The 20,309-nt window shown below is 44.1% G+C and overlaps 1 protein-coding gene across 1 annotated transcript in view; it reads right to left on the minus strand.

Moving 5' to 3' along the window:
• SORCS1 (sortilin related VPS10 domain containing receptor 1) overlaps positions 1-20,309 on the minus strand; it is a 410,485-nt gene that overhangs the window by 154,879 nt on the left and 235,297 nt on the right. The window contains exon 5 of the mRNA XM_026651051.1: positions 618-776. Coding sequence (XP_026506836.1) covers positions 618-776 — 159 coding nt within the window. The remainder of the gene's footprint in view (positions 1-617; positions 777-20,309) is intronic.

Genomic DNA, 20,309 nt, shown 5'->3' on the forward strand with positions numbered 1-20,309 from the left:
ATGTGGAGAAACTGGATAAGGAAAAGTTATTTACTTGTTCCCATAATACAAGAACTAGGGGCCACCAAATGAAATTAATGGGCAACAGGTTTAAAATAAATAAAAGGAAGTTCTTCTTCACACAGCGCACAGTCAACTTGTGGAACTCCTTGCCTGAGGAGGTTGTGAAGGCTAGGACTATAAAGCGTTTAAAAGAGAACTGGATAAATTCCTGGAGGTTAAGTCCATTAATGGCTATTAGCCAGGATGGGTAAGGAATGGTGTCCCTAGCTTCTGTTTGTCAGAGGGTGGAGATGGATGGCAGGAGAGAGATCACTTGATCATTACCTGTTAGGTTCACTCCCTCTTGGGCACCTGGCATTGGCCACTGTCGGTAGACAGGATACTGGGCTAGATGGACCTTTGGTCTGACCCAGTACGGCCGTTCTTATGTTCTTATGACATCCGCCGGTAAATACCTGATTTATAGTCACAGACCTTGCAGGTGTGTAAATGAAGTCATAATGATGGTGTGTGCAGAGGCCCTCTAGAAAAAGCAAGCACTAAATGTTTGTCTAGGCCCTTGGGAGGGAAAACGCCACATCATTGGTAAAGAAGGTCACAAAATCTTTTCTTACCTTCTGATCGAGACTGTATGCCAGAATCCAGTCCTCCTGTTTGGGGTGGAACAGCAGGCTCTGGATGTAGAAGTTCAGACGGTACTTTTGATACGTGGCCCCTTCGTCAGAGCTAATCAGTAAACTGCTTTCAATCTCCGGGTCAGTCAGCAACATAATCTGTATGGATGGAACAGTCACAATTAGTTAGAGAGGAGTCAAACAGAAGAACGAGGAAACAGCCAGGACTTGTAGGTAAACATGGTGAAAACTGATGCGTTTTAGTGACAGTATAAAAACCAGACTACACAACTCAAGTGTAGCAAACCTGTTTGAACAAACCAATGGTGACCAATCTTCCTGAAAGTAAAGCAATATATGATAATTGTGAACGTGTATTTGAAGTATGTAGCAATCAAATAAGCAGTGGGATCACTTAGAACAGGGGTGGCCGACCTGAGCCTGAGAAGGAGCCAGAATTGACCAATGTACATTGCCAAAGCCCCACAGTAATATGCCCTCCCCCCCCCCCCCCCCCCCGCCAGCGCCTCCCGCCCACCGGCAGCCCCACCGATCAGTGCCTCCCCCTCCCTCCCTACACCTCCCGATTAGCTGTTTCATGGCGTGCAGGAGGCTCTGAGGGGAGGGGAGGGGACGGGAAGGGGTGGAGTGGGGGCAGGGCCTGTGGCAGAGCCAGGGGTTGAGCAGTGAACACCCCCTAGCACATTGGAAAGTTGGCACCTGTAGCTCCAGCCCCGAAGTCGGTGCCTAAACAAGAAGCTGCATATTAACTTCTGAAGAGCCGCATGTGGCTCTGGAGCCACAGGTTGGCCACCCCTGACTTAGAATGAGCATAACTAATTACAATAGGTTAAAAGTTAAGTGCAACAACCACTTTGTGATCATCAACAAGATCTGAACCCGGGACAGCCAACCCCAAGGCACAAACTTTGCTAAGGTTAACAGCAACAATTGGTTGTTATCCTTTTCGAGATCTAGTCATCAGAGTAGGCAGACAACACACGGTGTGCACGCATGTTGCATCAGCAAAGGAAAATGTAGACTGCAAAAAAAAAAAAAAAAAAAAGGGAAATTGAAAATAATTCCCAGTAGCAGAATCTGTTAGATTGCAGAATAGTCTGAAGATAGAAGGTGGCAGAAAGTTTCATTGCTTGAGATTTTAGAACCTGGCTGTCTGCAGGGAGCAATCTTGCTTTAGTAGGGGGATGTTTGATAACCCACTAGGTTTGAGCATTGGCTTGATAAACCCAGGGTTGTGAGTTCAGTCCTTGAGGGGGCCATTTAGGGATCTGAGGCAAAAATCTGTCTGGGGATTGGTTCTGCTTTGAGCAGGGGGTTGGACTAGATGACCTCCTGAGGTCCCTTCCAACCCTGATATTTTATGATTCTAATTTCCAAGATACTGTGAATTATGGTTTCAGTAAGGTATCAGAAACAGTCTCTGCTCCGTGAAGTTGCTCCTTTAGCTTAGTCCAAGGGTGTTAGCTCTGGAAATACAGTAGATGTCTGGCTTGTAGTTCTACTAGTGGCCACTCACCACCAATTAACTTATTAATTGGTCTGTATTGCTGATGAATCAGACAGACGTGTGAGAGTCCAAACGCCTGTCTCTGCATGAAGGAAATAGGTTTGAGAACTACAGAGAGAATGGCTTCAGTCTTCCAGCAAGAGGAAAAAGCAATGTTACAAAGGAATAGAGTAGGAGGCACCACAAATGGCGAACAAAAGACCTTTGTCTGCAGCAGGATTCAAGATCTGTATCATTAGTGTCATTTTTAAATGCACAGTTTACTGTCTCTGAAAATGCCAGGCACGAATCAGCTCCTAGACAAGGCCAAACTGAAAGGAACAGCATCTAGCATTTCACAGTGGGAATTTTAATCTGTGTTCAGGCATTTCAGCGTTTCTCTCTCTTCCCCCACCCACCATTCAGTAATAAAAGGCAGGCAGAGTCACAAAGAAGGGGTGAGGGGCCCCGCAAGACATCATTTAACACAAAGATCGCTAACACTAAATTAGGAGACACCATAAAGATCTAGATATATTAATCCAGCTATGCATATCCGTGTGTATACATATGTAATATACATAGAAGATGTTCTGTATTTCTAGATGGATCACAGGTAATCCTCTAAATATGCAATACTGCATGGCAGTGTTGCTTAGCGAATAGCTCATTGGACTGGGATTCTGCCATTCTCCCGCTTGTGACCTTGGAGGAACCACATCGGCTCCCTGTTTCAGCGCCCCGTCTGTAAAATGGGGGGAAATGATGGCTCCTTTTGTAAAGTGTACTGAGATCTACTGATGAAAAGGACTAGATATGAACTAGGTATTATCAGGGCCGGCGCAACCCATTAGGCGACCTAGGCGGTCGCCTAGGGTGCTACAATTTGGGGGGCGGCGACCGCGGTGGTATTCGGCGGTGGGACCTTCTGCCACCTTTGTGGGGGGCGGCATTTTGGGGTGGGACCTTCCGCCGCCTAGGGTGGCAGAAAAGCTGGAGGCGCTCCTGGGTATTATTATATTTATTAGAAACGATCAAGTTCATTATCCTAACGTAGTGACTTCATAATGGCTGGCATACAAAAAGAATTACTATTAAAATGGAAATTCACAGATCATCTGCTATCAATGGGCCAAGTAAAGCTGTTTTGTTTCTCAGACCAAACCACCCAGACTTATACTAGCGTCTCCCTCATTCTCCCAATGTTATTTCTGTGATAATACAACTACGGTTAAGCCGTATCAACAGGCAAGATGAATTCTCTATTCTTGTGTGAGTTTATGCACTGAAAAAGAAACATTGTTTATGCTGGTATTTGAAAAGATCACAGAGCAGAACACTAATTGTACTAGAGCAACTAGAGCAGAAATAAATGCAAATCAATGGCTTGATCCAAAGCTCATTGAAGTTAATGAGTCTTTCCAACAACTTCAATGGGCTTTGGGTGGTGACTGTCAGGAACATTTGTTCCCCCCGTTCACTGGCCCCAGTATGAGGTTGTTCCAGATAGGGGAAGGCTGCCTTGCAACTATTTACACAGCTTTGGGAAACTGGACCTGAGGCTCCTTTGTGTGCTCTGCGTTGTGTGTTCACCTCAGACCAGAGCCACTCAGACAAACCACCAGGAATAGGCTTTATTCTGTAAAGGACATAGAACAGGATTACAGTCCAGCAGCCTCCTCTCTGCTTGCCTGCTACGTGCTCCCAGCTCAGTCAGTGCTGAGACCTCCTGCTGGTGGGGGGCAGAGGTTACATCCTGGAAGGAACCCGGAAGTTCTCCCAAATTGCCCCATTTTTCAATCCACAACTTGTAGTTCCCAGGGCTGCTGTTGAAGCACACTGGACCTTCGGCTACACATTGTTAGCCAAACTCAGTTCCAGTCTCACATTCTTCTATTTTAGATACTTATATGACCCCCATTCCCATAGTATCTGCGCACCTGACCTCACAGTCTTTAATATATTTATCTTCACAACACCTCCATGAGGCAGGGTATTGCTTTTACCCCACTCTACAGATGGGAAACTGAGGCACAGAGAAGCTAAGTAATGTAGCCAATGTCACATAGAGAAATCTGTGGTGGAGCAGAGAGTTGAACATAGGTTTCTCAAGGCTAGTGCCCTAACCACCAGATCATTGTTCCTTGATTTATATTGTTCTATCCTTGGTTTCTACATCGTCACCCACTGTACAAGACCTCTGTGATGGGGTGCCTGCCTCACACTGGGCTATAAGGGGTTAATAGAGCCCTAGGGAGGATGTGGAGGAGACAGCCAATCAGAGAAGGGCTGAAGGGAGCTGCAGGGCAGAGGAAGGCAGTTCTCTGCTGGGAGCTCAGGGAGAAAGAACTGTGTCTTTGGAGGGCTGAGAGAACTGCCAGCACCCTGGACAGAGCACTGCTGCTAACAGGGACCGGGGGAGCGAGAGACAGCTCCTGGCTGGCTGTTGGGATGTTGCAGTTGAGGCCCTGAGGCAAGGGCAAAGAGGATGCTGGAACCAGGAGGAAGTGGCCAGACAATTTGCTGCAATAGCCACTAAGGGAAGTGGCTGAACAGCGGACTTCAGGTCCCCCAGAAGGGGGAGCACAGTGTGTGGCACAGCCGGAGGGCTGTGTTGCTGAAGAGGATGTTGCGATCCTTGGAGAGACGTGAAAGCAAACTTGGTTACAAAATTTTTGCATGTAAATAGTCAGAGCTAGGAGCCCAAAAACAACAGCTAAAGCAGGAGAACTAGAAAGTGAAACTGACTGGAAACCAGGGGGGTGGGGGGAGGAAGGAAGGGGTGGGAAGGGGAGAGACAGAGGGATTGGTCTAGTTTTATTTTCCAAACTGTCAGAAATGTGAATGGTGAACAAATGTAGGCAAGTACACTTGATTTTTAAAAGTCCTGTCTGGATAATCTAAGGTGTTTTTAGTAACACAAATCGGACTTTTCTTTGTCGTATAGAAGGCCAAAATCTGTTCTCAGGCACAGTATGACCCCATTCACCTGAGAATAGACATTATGAAGGCATCCACACTTTCATTGGGCAGCATTAAACACACAAAAATGAAGAAAACCCACCAATAATAAAACAAGTCATAATTTGAATGGAGTGTAAAACCTAATGGTCCAGGGAATAAAGCTAACCTCTCCCTGAGGAAGTTAGGAAGAAACTGCCTCTATGGCCATGTTATTCCACAACTGCCCCCTTCATGATTTCTTGTATCTTCTTTTGAAGCATTTGGTCCTGGCTACTTTTGGAGAAAGGATCCTGGAGTACTTAGATTGTAACGTCCTAAGGGCAGGGACTACCTTTGGGTTACGTGTTTGCACAGCACCTTGCAGAGTGAGGATGTGGTCTGTGATTGGGAGCCTCCACCCTTACCTCAAAGCAAGAACAATAATCAGAATGGAACACATGGTCAGATCCAGTTGGGCAATTCCAATGTGTTGACCTTGGCCATAGTTTTTAATCTTCAAAATTTCCTTTTACATAATCGACTGTCCCATCTTCCCATCAAGTCGAGCTACTAAAAATGATTACAAAAAAGTGAAAGCCATATCCCAAAATATTCACATTTCCAGAGGGAGACCTTTGTTAAATGGGTCTTGGCATTGCTGTTTTTTCTATCTACGTCCAAGTGGAATGAAGAGCCAGCTTCCCCCAGCAAAGGTAATTACTTTCTGTTCAGATCAGTGCCCAGAAGCACTCAGAGCCCGTTTACTCATACCAGGCACAGTGAGCACAGGCAGCACTTGCTGATGCTTCAGATGAATTGTTTTTTTTCCCCGCAGAAAGTCAATAGAGTCGACACAAGCTCCAGCAACCAAACACAAGGCGCCCATTTATCACCCCCTCCCTGAAAAGGCAGAAACTTTATTTGCTTTTCCTAAAGGTGACAAATGAACGTGAAATGCAACTTATAGATTTTAAAACACTTCACACAAATCTTTTTTTTTTCCGCTTCCTTCTTTGGTATTAGCTAGTGACACCAGACTGCCTTAGAAAACTAAATGGACCCTTGCTCTCCCGCTGATGCAGCTTGGAATGCCCTGTAAGATGATGCTTTATCTACTTCCAGGGAAGGAATTCTGATCCTTAGATGGCAAAAAATGGTTTGAGTGACTGGAGATGTGAGGCTTCTGTGACTTTATCAAAGCAAGAGCTGGTGTAAATAAGGTCTTCCTCCAAACCCTTCCAGTCAGAGTCTTCTCTCACATTGCTAAAGACAAGAAGTCAATTGACATGAACAGAATGACCCCAGTGAAATATAGGTGTAAAGGAGAGAAGAAAGAGGTCCTTAGACACAACTGGACTCCCATCCACTTAGCGATGTGGAACATTCCCCCTACAGACCCCATTACTCTGCAGCTCTGAGTTAGGCCTACTGAACATAAGTTAGTCTAAGGGGATCTAAGTTGTCATGGGGTCAAATTCATCCCTGTGAAGAAGGCCAGCAGAAGTCCCATGCATCTCTTCAATGCTCAAAATAAGGCTGTAGCATGGACTCAAGTGCTGCATAGGCCTTACGCTGGCAATCCACACAAGGATGAGTTTCAGCCATGGTGTGAGACTAGAAGAGAGGAGCGTAGCAAGAGAGGCAACTAATAGGAAGATGCAAGAATGAGTTTAGTTAAAGTAGGGTACTCCCTACTTGAGCTTATACAGCCTTGTGTTTTCTAATGGCTCCTCAGCGTGTAAATTACATCAATTTAGAGTCTCTAACACTGCAACTGAGTGCAAGAGAACTGGAAGGTAGAGGAGTTCCAGTGTAATTACATCTAATTGATGCCATTTTGAAACTTCGCCTGTGAATTTGGCCCACAGTTTTCCAAGAGCAGTATTGAATTCAGGGGTAACCGGGATCTGCTCATTCTGTAATTCACATGTGAATTTCAAAGTGATGCCTCTTGCCTTTAAACAGTCCAACTAACTCATTATTTGTGCCCTTTGGGGACCCTTAATGAAAAGGAGTTGAAACAAATCAGGCACGTGTAACCCATTGGTGAATGTGAGTTAGAGCCCCCTCCCCTTCCCCTCCCGTCCATGATGATCCCTGGATATGAGTTGTTAGGAACAAAAAAATGTAGGCCATACTTGCAGGAGAGGGGGGGATTCTACCTGGGAAGTAGTGACTCTGCAAAATATTTGGGGGTCGTGGTGGATCATCAGCTGAACATGAGCTCCCAATATGATGCTGTGACCAAAAGAGTTAATGCGATCCTGAGATGCATAAACAGAGGACTCTTGAGTAGGAGTATAGAGGATATTTTTACCTCTGTTTTTGGCAGTGGTATGACTGCTGCCGGAATACTGTGTCCAGTTCTGGTGCTCACGACTCAAGAAGGATGCTGATAAATTGGAGAGGGGTCAGAGATGAACCATGAGACTGATTAAAGGATTAGAACACATGCCTGATAATGATAGACTCAAAGAGCTCAATCTATTTAGTTTAAAGAGAAAGTGAAGAGGAGATTTGATTACAGTCTATAAGGATCTACATGGGGAACTTCACTCTAGCAGAGACCGGTATAATACAATCCAGTGGCTGGAAGTTAAAGCTAGATAAATTCAGACTGGAAATAAGGCAAATTTTTAACAGTGAAAGTAATTAACATTTGAACAACTTACCAAGGCTCGTGGTGGATTCTCCATGATTGACGATTTTTAAATTAAGATTGGATGTTTTCTAAAAGATCTGCTCTAGGAATTATTTGTGGGAAGCTCTATGGCCTGTATTATACAGGAGGTCAGACTAGATGATCACAATGGCCCCTTCTGACCTTGGAATTTAAGAATCTTACAGCCCCAAGGTAACCCTTCGCTCAAATTGTAGCAGCTGATTTAGCTCTGGAAGTTCCCAGTTCAATCCCCAGTTTGACAGCCAACAAGGCAGCCATCACACAAGCAGATACTTTGGTGATGAAATCTAGAAAGAAGTCCACCAGCGCTGTAGTTTGGGTTAGACCAATAACGCTTACCAACCAAGGGGGAGGGATAGCTCAGTGGTTTGAGCATTGGCCTGCTAAACCCAGGGATGTGCGTTCAATCTTTGAGGGGGCCATTTAGGGAACTGGGGCAAAAAAAATCAGTCTGGAGATTGGTCCTGCTTTGAGCAGGGGGTTGGACTAGATGGCCTTCTGAGGTCCCTTCCAACCTGATATTCTATGATTCTAAGCTGTTGTTGAAGGCACTAAGTTGTGTCAATGGCAGATAAATTAGGGTCAAAATTAATGTAAAGAAATCCTTGAACATTTACTTGAATATTAAAACAGGAGAGAATTGAATCAATGGCCATATCCCACATGTCTTACTCATGCAAGTAGCTTGGACCTAGTGTCCCACTCGTCTATGCAGGTCTTCTTTCGTAATGGTCATTGGGATGTGGGGAAAATATGACCATTCATCTTCCCCTTCTGGGTAGCAGTCTGCACTGACTGTCACACACCCATTTGTTGGCTTTTACATCATGCACAGACCAATCCCAGTATCGTTGATTGTATTTGTTTTCCTCAATATATATTTCTGCTGAACTGGACACTTTGACTTCTTGCTGTTCATGGCTAGTGATGTGGGAATGGTGTTCTAAACCCCATGGCATTTTTTCTACCTCTGATGGGAGAACTGAACCTTTTGCAACAGAAGATTAATACACAGCAAGCATCTAGTACAATTTCAGTTTTGATACATAAGCATTCAAGTTAAAATTCATGACCATTTTTAGGTTTGGGAACATTTTCACTAGTTCATGGGGGTTGTCTGAATGCTAGTGAGTAACCATGTGACCACTCCGTGAATCAGAACAAACAGAACTCAGAACTTATATTTGTCAAAATATTTACAGATCTCATGTTTTAGTATTTAATAGGGCTGTTGATTAACTGCAGTTAACTCACGTGATTAACTCAAAAAACGAATCGCAATTAACAAAATTAATCGTGATTAATCGCAGTTTTAATCACGCTGTTAAGCAATAGAATACCAACTGGAATTTATTAAATATTAAAATGTATTAAATATCAAATATATTTATTTAAATTACAACACAGAATACAAAGTGTATAGTCCTAAATTTATCATTTTACAGTGCAAATATTTGTAACAAAAATAATAACAAACAAAAATAATATTTTTCAATTCACCTCATGCAATCTCTTTATCATGAAATTGCAACTTACAAATGTAGGGTTTTTTTGTTACATAAATGCACTCAAAAACAAAACAATGTAAAACTTTAAAGCTTACAAGTCCACTTAGTCCTACTTCCTGTTCAGCCAATCGCTAAGTCAAACAAGTTTGTTTACATTTACGGGAGATACTGCTGCCTGCTTCTTATTTACAATGTCACCTGAAAGTGAGAACAGTCATTCGCATGGCACTTTTGTAGCTGGTTTTGCAAGGTATTTACATGCCAGATGCTTCAGCCACCATTCCAGAGCACATGCTTCCATGCTCATGACGCTCATTAAATTTGTGACTGAACTCCTTGGGGGAGAATTGTATGTCTCCTGCTCTGTTTTACTCGCATTCTGCCATATATTTCACGTTATAGCAGTCTTGGATGATGACCCAGCACATGTTGTTCGTTTTAAGAACACTTTCACTGCAGATCTGACAAAATGCAAAGAAGGTACCAATGTGAGATTTCAAAAGATAGCTACAGCACTCAACCAAAGGTTTAAGAATCTGAATTGTCTTCCAAAATCTAAGAGGGAGGAGGTGTGGAACATGTTTTCAGAAGTCTTAAAAGAGCAACATTCCAATGCGGAAACTACAGAACCCGAACCACCAAAAAAGAAAAACAACCTTCTGCGGGTGGCATCTGACTCAGATGCTGAAAGTGAACATGTGTCGGTCTGCACTGCTTTGGATCATTATCGAGCAGAACCTGTCATCAGCCTGGACGCATGTCCTCTGGAACGGTGGTTGAAGCATGAAGGGACATACAATTCTTTAGTGCATCTGGCATGTAAATATCTTGCGATGTCGGCTACAACAATGCCATGCAAATGCCTCTTCTCACTTTCAGGTGACATTGTAAACAAGAAGCAGGCAGCATTATTTCCCGCAAATGTAAACAAACTTGTTTGTTTTAGTGATTGGCTGAACAAGAAGTAGGACTGCTTGGACTTGTAGGCTCTAAAGTTTTACATTGTTTTATTTTTTGTACATAATTTTACATTTGTAAGTTCAACTTCCATGATAAAGAGATTGCATTACATGTATGAAGTGAATTAAAAAATACTATTTCTTCAGTTTTTTACAGCGCAAATATGTGTAATAAAAATAAATATAAAGTGAGCACTGTACACTTTGTATTCTGTGTTGTAATTGAAATCGCTACATTTGAAAATGTAGAAAACATCCAAAAATATTTTAATAAATGGTATTCTATTATTTTTAACAGCGCAATTAATCATGTGATTAATCATGATTCATTTTTTTTATTGCTTGACAGTCCTAGTATTTAACCATCTCTACTTTAGGCTGAGCCAATCTGACCAGGGTTCCATATTGTTGGCAACATTTCCACATCATTTTGCCCTGGGTATGGAGTTCATGCAAATATGGGACAAGGTTATTTGCCCCATATGATGAAGTTCCTCTCCTCTTGCATCTTATACTGCTTGGTATTGATGGGGGTGTGAAGGAAGCACTGAGGTGGGGCGGGATTCTGTAAAAGAAAGATCTGCGGACACAAACAGCAACTTCTGGTTCACTTCAGAGTCACTGTGGACTCTGCTCAGAAAAACACGTATGAATGGTTGAAATGAACTAATACAGAGGCTGTTCTGGTTGCCAGTGAATTCCAACACAGGGCAGTGCACCTACACACAGGTCATTACCATGTGCTAATCGATGTATAAATGTGCATCAGTTGGAGGGGCTGGGGTATAGGAGCTTTTCCTCCCTCGGTTTCGTCTTCTACAGATGTAATGCTCTCACAATTCCCCACTTTGAGCCAGGTCCTGAAAATCTCTGAATACCCATAATTCCCTCTGAAGTGAACAGAAGCTGTTCTCTCAGTACCAAGTCTTTATTTTGTTTGTCTTTACTGAATACCAAAGCGCTGCTTGCAGTCCAGCACACTTAGAGAGTGAGAAATATCAACCTTCCCAAGAAAGCAGCTGCTTTCCCTACCGCTGGAATGAATTCTTAAAATAGATCTCTTTCCTTTAAGGTAGTCTTTAACTGGGGGGGGGGGAGAAGACCCACCTGCTACTTGAAGGCTTTCTGTATGTAGCTTCAACTTTTCTTATTCAAGAGCTGAACAAACCCAAAGATTTTATTTCCCTTTGTTTTTATTTGTGGCAAGCTGCCTAACAACTTAGCAAGCTCTGTGGAAATTACTCATCTCCTCAAACTCTGTTACTCCCCAAATAGGAAAATATCATTGAAAACAATAGCGACAAGAGTTCTCTGACTTAGCGCATTAATTACTGCACAGTGTCAGTACAGGGCAGAGTTAAGGTTGCGAAGCGTTTCCTTACTTTACCACGGTTGTATTTCTTTTAACTTTCACCTTCATTCTGAATGTATTATGCTTGTTTTGGGGATAAATACACCACCACCCCTGTCATCTATTTTATTCTAAGTTACTGATATGTGCTCTCAGGTAGAGAGGGAAACAATTTCTCATCCCACAATATTTTCGAGATTTCAGAAAGGAGTCCCATTCCGCACTGGGAGGAAACTGAAACCTTACAATGAAAAAACAGGGAGACACCCCTATATCCCTGAATAGCCAATAGCCTGGTACTTTGTGCCCTCACCTAGAATGTAGGAGACCTGGGTTTGAATCCCAGCACCAAATCAGGCAGAATAGAGACTCAAACTGAGGTTTCTCACAGTCCAGATGAGTATCCTAATCACTGGTCTATTTGCTATTCTGGGGGTTTCTTGCCAATAAACTTGATTTTGATAAATCAGCATTTTGCAACCAAAAAAACCTCTTCCCTCACCCTTACCTACATCTTAGAATTAGTCTGGAAACTATTTTACTTAGTTGATTTATTTGTATCCACTTACCTAATTACATTGCAAGCTCTGTAAAAAGAATAATCTGTTCCAACCCTGTATTTACCAGAATAGAAGCATATTAAAAAACACTAAAACACAGTTCCCTTGACTTATGTGACATTTCTTGTTTGTTTGTTTTCTATAAGAGTGTTTTATACCTTCCTTCTGCCTGGCCTCTCAGACAAAATGATTCATTCAACAATGCCCAGTCTTGCCCTCCCACCCCTACTTTTGCTTTCCATACCTGGACTGGCACGCTATTCCGTATGCTAAAACAGTGAAGAGATTGAAAACTCTACACTGTGTCTCTTTGAATAATGGGCTGTATCCTGTAGATTTAAGAGACAGAAAAGCCATCATATTCCGCCAACACTGACTTGTGCATAAATCCAAGGAAGATAGAACCCGGCTTTGTCAAGCACTGAAAGAAATTGTATCCAGTATTCCTTCTGATAGTGGCTAGCTGGATTTCATAACAACACTTTTCAATATCTTATTATTATGGGTATTATAGCAGTGTTAAGAGAAACTGAGACCAGGGCCCCATTGTGGTGAGTGCTGTGTAATGGCATCTTAAGAGACAGTCCCTAACCTGAAGAACTGAGACCACGTCTACACTAGAGACCTTACAGCGGCACGGCTGTACCGATGAGGATGCGCCGCAGTAAGATTTCCCCTGTAGCCATTCTATGCTGATGGGAGGGAGCTCTCCCGTCAACATCATTAAACCATCTGAACGAGCGGCGGTAGCGCTGTTGGCAGGAGAGTGTCTCCTGCCAACATAGAGCTGTCCATACTGGTGCGTCTGTCAGGGTAACTTGTGTCAGCCGGGGGGTGTTTTTTCACACCCCTGAGCGACATAACTTAGACTGACAAAAGTGCTAGTGTAGACATAGCCTTAGTCTAAATAGACAAGACAGGAGAAAGGAAGTCTTATATCCCCATTTTACAGATGGAAAAAGATCATAGATCACTGTGAGATCAACTGGGGGAGCTGAGCACTTTTGAAAATCTGGCCATAAATGACTTCCCCAAGGCCCCCCAGGGAATCTGTGGCAGAACAGGGAATTGACCCCAGGCCTCCTGAGTTGCCATCTAGTACTTTAACAACAAGACAAGCCTTCTTTTCAATCAGGAGTGCTGTTTAAAAACTGATGGCCCACATAAATAACATGACTACTCATGGAACAGGAACTACTTACTCCATGTCAGTGAGGAAGGAAGACCATTGTGGAAGACCTTAATTAAGGATCATCTATGATGTTGGTAGGTATTTGTATTCCCATGTTACGGGTGGGTAAACTGATGCACACAGGCACATGTTAACAATGGGCAAAATTCAGCCCTATGCTTAAGGCCAGCACAAAGAACTATACAGCACCTAAGCCCCAGTGGGGGCGTTAGGGATATTTAGGTTGTGCTGAGATCAGGGCCAGTGCTACCATTTAGGCAAACTAGGCGGTTGCCTAGGGCGCCAAGATTTGAGGGCGCCAAAAAAGCGGTGCCCCCAATTTTTTTTTTTTATAGCATTCCTGGGTTGGGCTGCCGCGCGGTCGCCGCTCCACTTCTCCCGCCTCCCAGGCTTGCAGCGCCAATCAGCTGTTTGGCACTGCAAGCCTGGGAGGGGAGGAGAATTAGAGCGGGGGCAGCCTGCTCGGGGAGGAGGCAGAGCAGAGGTGAGCTGGGGTGGGGAGCTGCCGCATGGCTCCCGGGGGGAGCTGCTGCGGGCGGTGCCTCAGGGCAGAGGGAGGCGCAAGGTGGAAGTTTCGCCTAGGGCATGAAACTTCCTTGCACCGGCCCTGGCTGAGATGTTGTACAAGCTTTAAGCACACAGCTGAATTCTACCCACAATGATTCAGGAGCTGGGCTGGAAACAGAAATCAGCAGTCTTAGCCCCCAATCACATGATGTAAACGTTAGCTCCCGGATCAATCAGTTCCCAGCTAAGGAACAAGGAATGATAAAGCTTCCTACTTGTTGAAACTCTTGTAAATCAAATTCTAGATCCTTATCCCTTTACTCGACATACATTTAGCGTTGCATTCAGTAGCTCAGCAGTGAATCAAATGCTGCTACTGCTTTTTCCCATTATTACATACCAGCCTATTTTCTTTATATACTCTGATAATAGACCCCATAACTTGAAACAGTTTAGAAAACGGTTGTGACAATTCAAGTGCAGTACCATAGAACATTGCCAATTTGGACTAATTCAAGCCTTTACAGATTATTGTATTTTTTGAATAAGTAAATAAACAAACAATAAAAATTCCAGGGAATCTATACCATATAATGTACTGTGCTATTTTGGCGAGTGTAGTTTAGTTTCAATTATGTATAATCTCTAGTGTACCAGCAAATGTACTGCACCATATGTAATAAGAGTAATTAAATCTTAGAAATTTGAGACCTTGCTAGAGTGCTCTGCTATGAATTCTTTGCTCAGACACTGGTTTAGCTTGGTTCTACCATTTGACCTTGTGTAAGTGAACAGTTCGTGGACAGTCTTGCCTAATGGTTGGAGCAAGAGTCCAGCCTACTAGTTAGAGCTAGATCCAGATGGGGTGGGTCCAGAAACAAAGCCAGTGGTCAGAGCCAGGATTCAGGAGCCAACGCCTAACGCCAAGGGTTAGGCGGTGTTGCAGTTAGAAGGTGTAGCAGAGAGTCAGAGCCAAGAATCAGAAGCCAACATATTAACCAGAGTCACAGGCAGAAGGCGGAACCAAGCATCTGAGACAGGTGTCAGGAAAAAGTTGGGGGCTGGAGCAGGTACAGGCAGTGGCTGGAGAAAGGCTAGAGACAGCAAGTATAGGACCATGCACAGCTGCAGGCTAGGAATGCACTAAGGAACCACTGTCCTGTTACTGCTACTGAGCTTAAGTATCAGCCTGTTGATTCCTGCAACCAATCAGACGGCACAGTCAATCAGACAACTGGCTCTGCTGCAGGTTGGCCCTGACACTTTGCATCCCGATAAAGCATTTCATCCAAGGATCTCAAAGCACTTCCCAAACAGTAATAAGCAAATCCTCACAACAGCTCGATAGACATGTTTTGCAGAGGGGCAAATGAAGACAAGAAAGGTTAAATAACTTGCCCAAGCTCATAAGTATATCAGTGGCAAAGCCAGAAACAGAACACGTGTCTGTGCTTGCAGTAGTAGTAAAGTAGCAACTAACGGCCCCAACCAATTGTGCTAAGCACTGTGTGTCTGTACAGTAAGAGACAGTTACTGCCCTGAAAAGATTGCAGCCTAAAAATCTGGACCAAGGATATATGGAAAAAGAGAGATGCAGAGAAGTAAAGTAACTTGCCCCAGACCAACGACAAAATTAAGACTAAAATCCAGGTGTCCTGACCCTATTTTCTGTACTATCCACTAGTCAACGCATCCCTCCGTAAAAGCCACTGAAAATGGTGTTACAGCAAAGATATTTGATGTACCTACTGCATAGAAAGTTAACATAAGTAGTCTAACCTGGCTTAAGTACACGTAGACACCACTGGAATATGAACCGAGGATTGCCTGGGGTGACACAGAGTTTAGTATCAGTAGTATATTGTCAAGGTGGGTGAACTGATGGCCAGACAGCTGCTGAGTAGGTTTCACCCCAGCTATGGAGAATCTGGGATTTACATGGACTGAGAGATTCATAGTTGCAGGAGTTTCTAGTCCATTTATTTTTATTAGGCCTCATAAACACTCAACTCTTGGAATGAGTCTCTTACAGTGTCTAGTGGGTGACTAGTCCAAAATCTAATAATGTTCATTATAAAGGAGACTTTGCATGATATTCATCTTAAATATTCACCCTGTTCTTACTTTGATGCCATTCCTCCTAGTTATCCCCTCTTATACCATCCTACAATTAATGTTTCTTCTTGCTAAGGATGTTTTTAGATAGTGCGTACTCATCATTTAGCCAAAGTACCAGGGGGGACTTTCCTTACATTAGTTAGAAGGTCTCTATAAGGGATCATTAGGAGAAGAGAGACTCAGACTTGTCAAGATATTCCTTTCCCACTCTGGAGCAAAAGTCTCAAATTGCCTGGGTGATCCACAGTCATAAATTATGGCACAAAGCTTCTGATAGTCCCAGCTTCCAGTGATGCTGTTATTCTTGGCAGAGAAGTTTTTAATTCATCTCTTCTGCGGTACCTGTTCTTAGAAGACTGTTTCATAAAATGGCCTGGGATTAGGGTAGGGAAGTGTGAAGATAGGATGATGTCATCATCCTAGTGATCTACAGTATTATGGAAATATGTGTTGGTTCAAGCCTTTGATACAGAATGTTGGCCACAAAATGTATCCACATATTTGAATGGCTCGATTTATGATGGAGTTATTGGAGGACAAGTCATAACTAAAATGCCTAGTGGGTGGAGTGCAACTTTGTCTCCTTTGCTTTTCAGTTCATGTAATACATTGTTTGCAACAAACACAACCATTAGATACGTGCTATGACTTCTCAACTGGCTGGTTGAATATGGGAGTGTGATGATAGCTAATTTTACTCAAGACTTCCGTTGGCAAAGGTGCGCAACATTCTTCCTCTCCACCTGTATGCTTGCCGGCATACACTTATATAATTTCATTTTTTTATTAAATTTATTTTTGCTCCACAAACTGCTCAAGCACATGGCACTGGAACATCTGATCTGAGCCGGTGTTTTACAGTAATCTGATTTTCCCCTGGAACTAAGGGTACGTCTACCCTGGCAGTTACAGCGCCGCTCAGAGAGCGCGGAAGGGAAACCGCTGTTGTGTGTTCACACTGTCAGCTGCCTGCGCAATAGCGTGTTCACACTTGCGGCACTTGCAGCGGTATTCGGAGCGGTGCACTCTGGGCAGCTATCCCATACAGCATCTCTTCCTCGTCTGCCGCTAAGAGTTGTGGGAAGGCGGAGGGGGTCACGGGGCATCCTGGGTCCTGTCCCAATGCCCTGTGATGCATTGCTTTGCATCACAGCAATCCCTGTGCTTCCGTCTGCATTTGGTGCCATCTTTCAATGATTTGTATACTGTGCACTCTGCCTCTTCAGTCTGCAGCAATGGATCCTGAACTGTTGACCAATATGCTGCTTGCTCTCACTAACACGTCACGAGTGGCAGTGGACTTATTCCTTAAACTACAAAGGCAAGAGGAGTTTGACATTGATCTCACCATGGTACTAGCTATGAAACGAGATTGCTTGTGGCATTCATGGAGGTGCTGACCACAGTGGAACACCGCTTTTGGGCTTGGGAAACAAGCTCTGAGTGGTGGGATCACATCGTCATGCACGTCTGGGATGACAAGCGGTGGCTGCAGAACTTTCGGATGAGGAAAGTCACATTCATGGGACTGTGTGATGAGCTCGCCCCAGCCCTGCGGCACAAGGACACAAGAATGAGAGCTGCCCTGCTGCTGGAGAAGTGAGTGGCGATTGCACTGTGGAAGCGGTCTACTCCAGACTGCTACCGATCAGTCGCTAACCAGTTCGGAGTGGAAAAGTCGACCGTTGGACTCATGTTGATGGAAGTGTGCAGAGCCATTAATCACATCCTGCTCCAAAAGACCATGACTCTGGGCAATGTGCGTGACATTGTGCATGGCTTTGCACAAATAGGCTTCCCTAACTGTGGAGGGGTGAAAGATGGCACGCATACTCCAATTCTGGCACCAGACCACCTAGCCACCGAGTACATTAATCAGAAGGGATTTTTCTCAATGGTTCTCTGGGTGCTTGTGGATCACCGTGGGCGTTTCACAGACATTAATGCAGGCTGGTCCGGAAAGGTGCATGATGAACGCATCTTTCGGAACACTGGCCTGTTCAGGAAGCTGCAAGCAGAGACTTTCTTCTCAGACCAGAAGATCACCATAGGGGAAGTCAAAATGCCGATTTTAATCCTGGGAGACCCAACCTACCCTTTAATGCTGTGGCTTATGAAGCCATACACAGGGTAACTTGACAGCAGCAAGGAGTGGTTCAACAACAAGCTGAGCAAGTGCAGAATGACTGTTGAGAGTGCTTTTGGCAGGTTAAAGGCCCACTGGCGCTGCCTATACGGGAGGCTGGACCTGGCCGATGACAATATTCCTGTGCTTATAGCCACGTGCTGTACGCTCCATAATATTTGTGAAGGGAAGAGTGAAAGCTTCACTCAGGGCCTGACTTTTGAGGCTCAGCACCTGGAGGTTAAATTTGAACAGCCAGAGACCAGGGCTATTAGATGGGCACCAGTGCAGGGCGATAACGATCAGGGATGCCTTGACGCAGCAATTTGAAGCTGAAAGCCACCAATATTTGTTGCCGTGCTCGGGAGTGCAGTGCTTGTAATGCTAGCAGGTGATTGTGATTGGTGCAGACGATGCAATACGAAAGTTTAAGATAATTGTCGGTTGCTTTGCAGGGCTCTGTTTGCTTTCAATTAATAGAATCAAGATTGTTTTCAAACCAACACAATTCTTTTATTAAAAATCAACAACCGGAGGAGAGAGTCAAACAAAAAAACACATCAGCACTCAGGAGGGTCGGGGAAGGGAAGGTCCCCGGAAGAGGCGGGGTCCCAGCACGGCTAAAGATTTGTGTATGTCCAAGGATCATATCCAAACTTCTCCTTTGGAGTACAGTGCAGCAGGTACTGTATTTCAGCGGGGCCCAAGTGCAGAGGGATGGATGTTGAGTGCAGTGTGTAATGGGAGTCTGCAGTTCTAGACTGTGACGGGGCAGGAGTGGAATGCCGCAGGTACAGACTGGAGCCAGGAGGTTGATAAGAGTGTGTTGGCAGTGTCCGGGGGGAGCATGGGAAAGAGTTTTGCAACAACAGCTGCAGGGAAGGTCGGGCACAGAGCTGCTCGGTTTGCAGTGCCAGTATCGGTTGCAGCATGTCCGCTTGGCGCTCCATAATGTTTAAGAGCTGCTCCATGGCTTCATTCTGGCGTGCTGCATTCTCCTCCTGGTTCCTCTTCTTGCTGTCCCGCCACTCCTTCAATTCCTGTTTTTCAGCCGTGGAGTGCATCATAATGTCACACAGAAAGTCCTCCTTAATTCTTCGTGGCCGCTGTCTAATTCTGCGCAGCCTTTCAGCTGGCAATAACAAAGAGGGAGGCTGGGCTCCCAACGTCATCTCTGTGAAGCCAAAACGCAACATTTTACAGAAGCAGTATTGTTTGCAACTCACAGAACACTGATTCAGTGATTTAAAACACAGCCAGTATTCCCACACCTGTCACTAACTGGCTACCCCCAGCAAGTACACATGAGCCACAAGCCCCCCAAAATGGTAAGTAGACTCAGAGACAGGGTAAATCAGTTTTCCTGGACCCTACTGTACACTAGTTTTGGTGTTGTATTTTGATGATTTCCAGACTGTATTTAAGCTCCTGAAGGTGTTCCTGGCTTTATTGATTTTGTTCTGGATGTCCTGGCTTGTTCCACTGTCCTGGCTGATGGTGCTGCCCAAGTATCTGAATGTTTCTACATTGGTGAGAACATAATCCTCTATCCATACTGGTGATGGAGAGGCAATATTAAAGGTCATGATATCTGTCTTAGTGTGGTTGATTTTCAGTCCAATTTGCTGGCTGAATACATTGAGTCAAGTAGTTTTTTCTTGTATATGGTGTTGGGTATGTGCGCCCTCATGGCCTAGGATCATGTTTCAGGCAGCCTGCCTCAGTTTCCCCTCTTGGACTGTTCAAATACAAACTTCCCTTCAGGCTTTTACATGGTCAGAAATACTCCTCAGTGGCGACTACATTTATTAATATAAAAGTCACTGCAAATAAAACTCAACAACCCCAAACAATGTCCATTCCGAAGTCCATGGAATACAAGGTTTCTCTTCTTTTTCCCAGGCCTTCCTGCCTGGGGCCTTTGCAGTCTCTCCACAGCTTGGATAGAGTCTCTCCCAGGCCTCCCTGTTCTTATGTTAAATGTCCGTACAAATGGTAGTTGATAACGTTTGTCAGAGAAACTTTGACAGAACTATATTACATCTGAATACGAAATTGAAACGCTGCATAACATTGAGTAGATTTTGCTGGAATTTCTTTTCAACAGTTGAAAAAAGTTCCAACAACGGGGCACTGACCCTTTTCAACTTTGTTGGAATGACATTTCAATTTTTCATTTTGAAGTGACTTTTCATTTTGTTTGTTTGTTTTATTTGGTACGATATACTGTCATATACAT

This window comes from Terrapene carolina, unplaced genomic scaffold (assembly GCF_002925995.2).
Source record: "Terrapene carolina triunguis isolate 2854851 unplaced genomic scaffold, T_m_triunguis-2.0 Scaffold95, whole genome shotgun sequence".
In the NCBI taxonomy this organism is placed as follows: domain Eukaryota; kingdom Metazoa; phylum Chordata; order Testudines; family Emydidae; genus Terrapene; species Terrapene triunguis.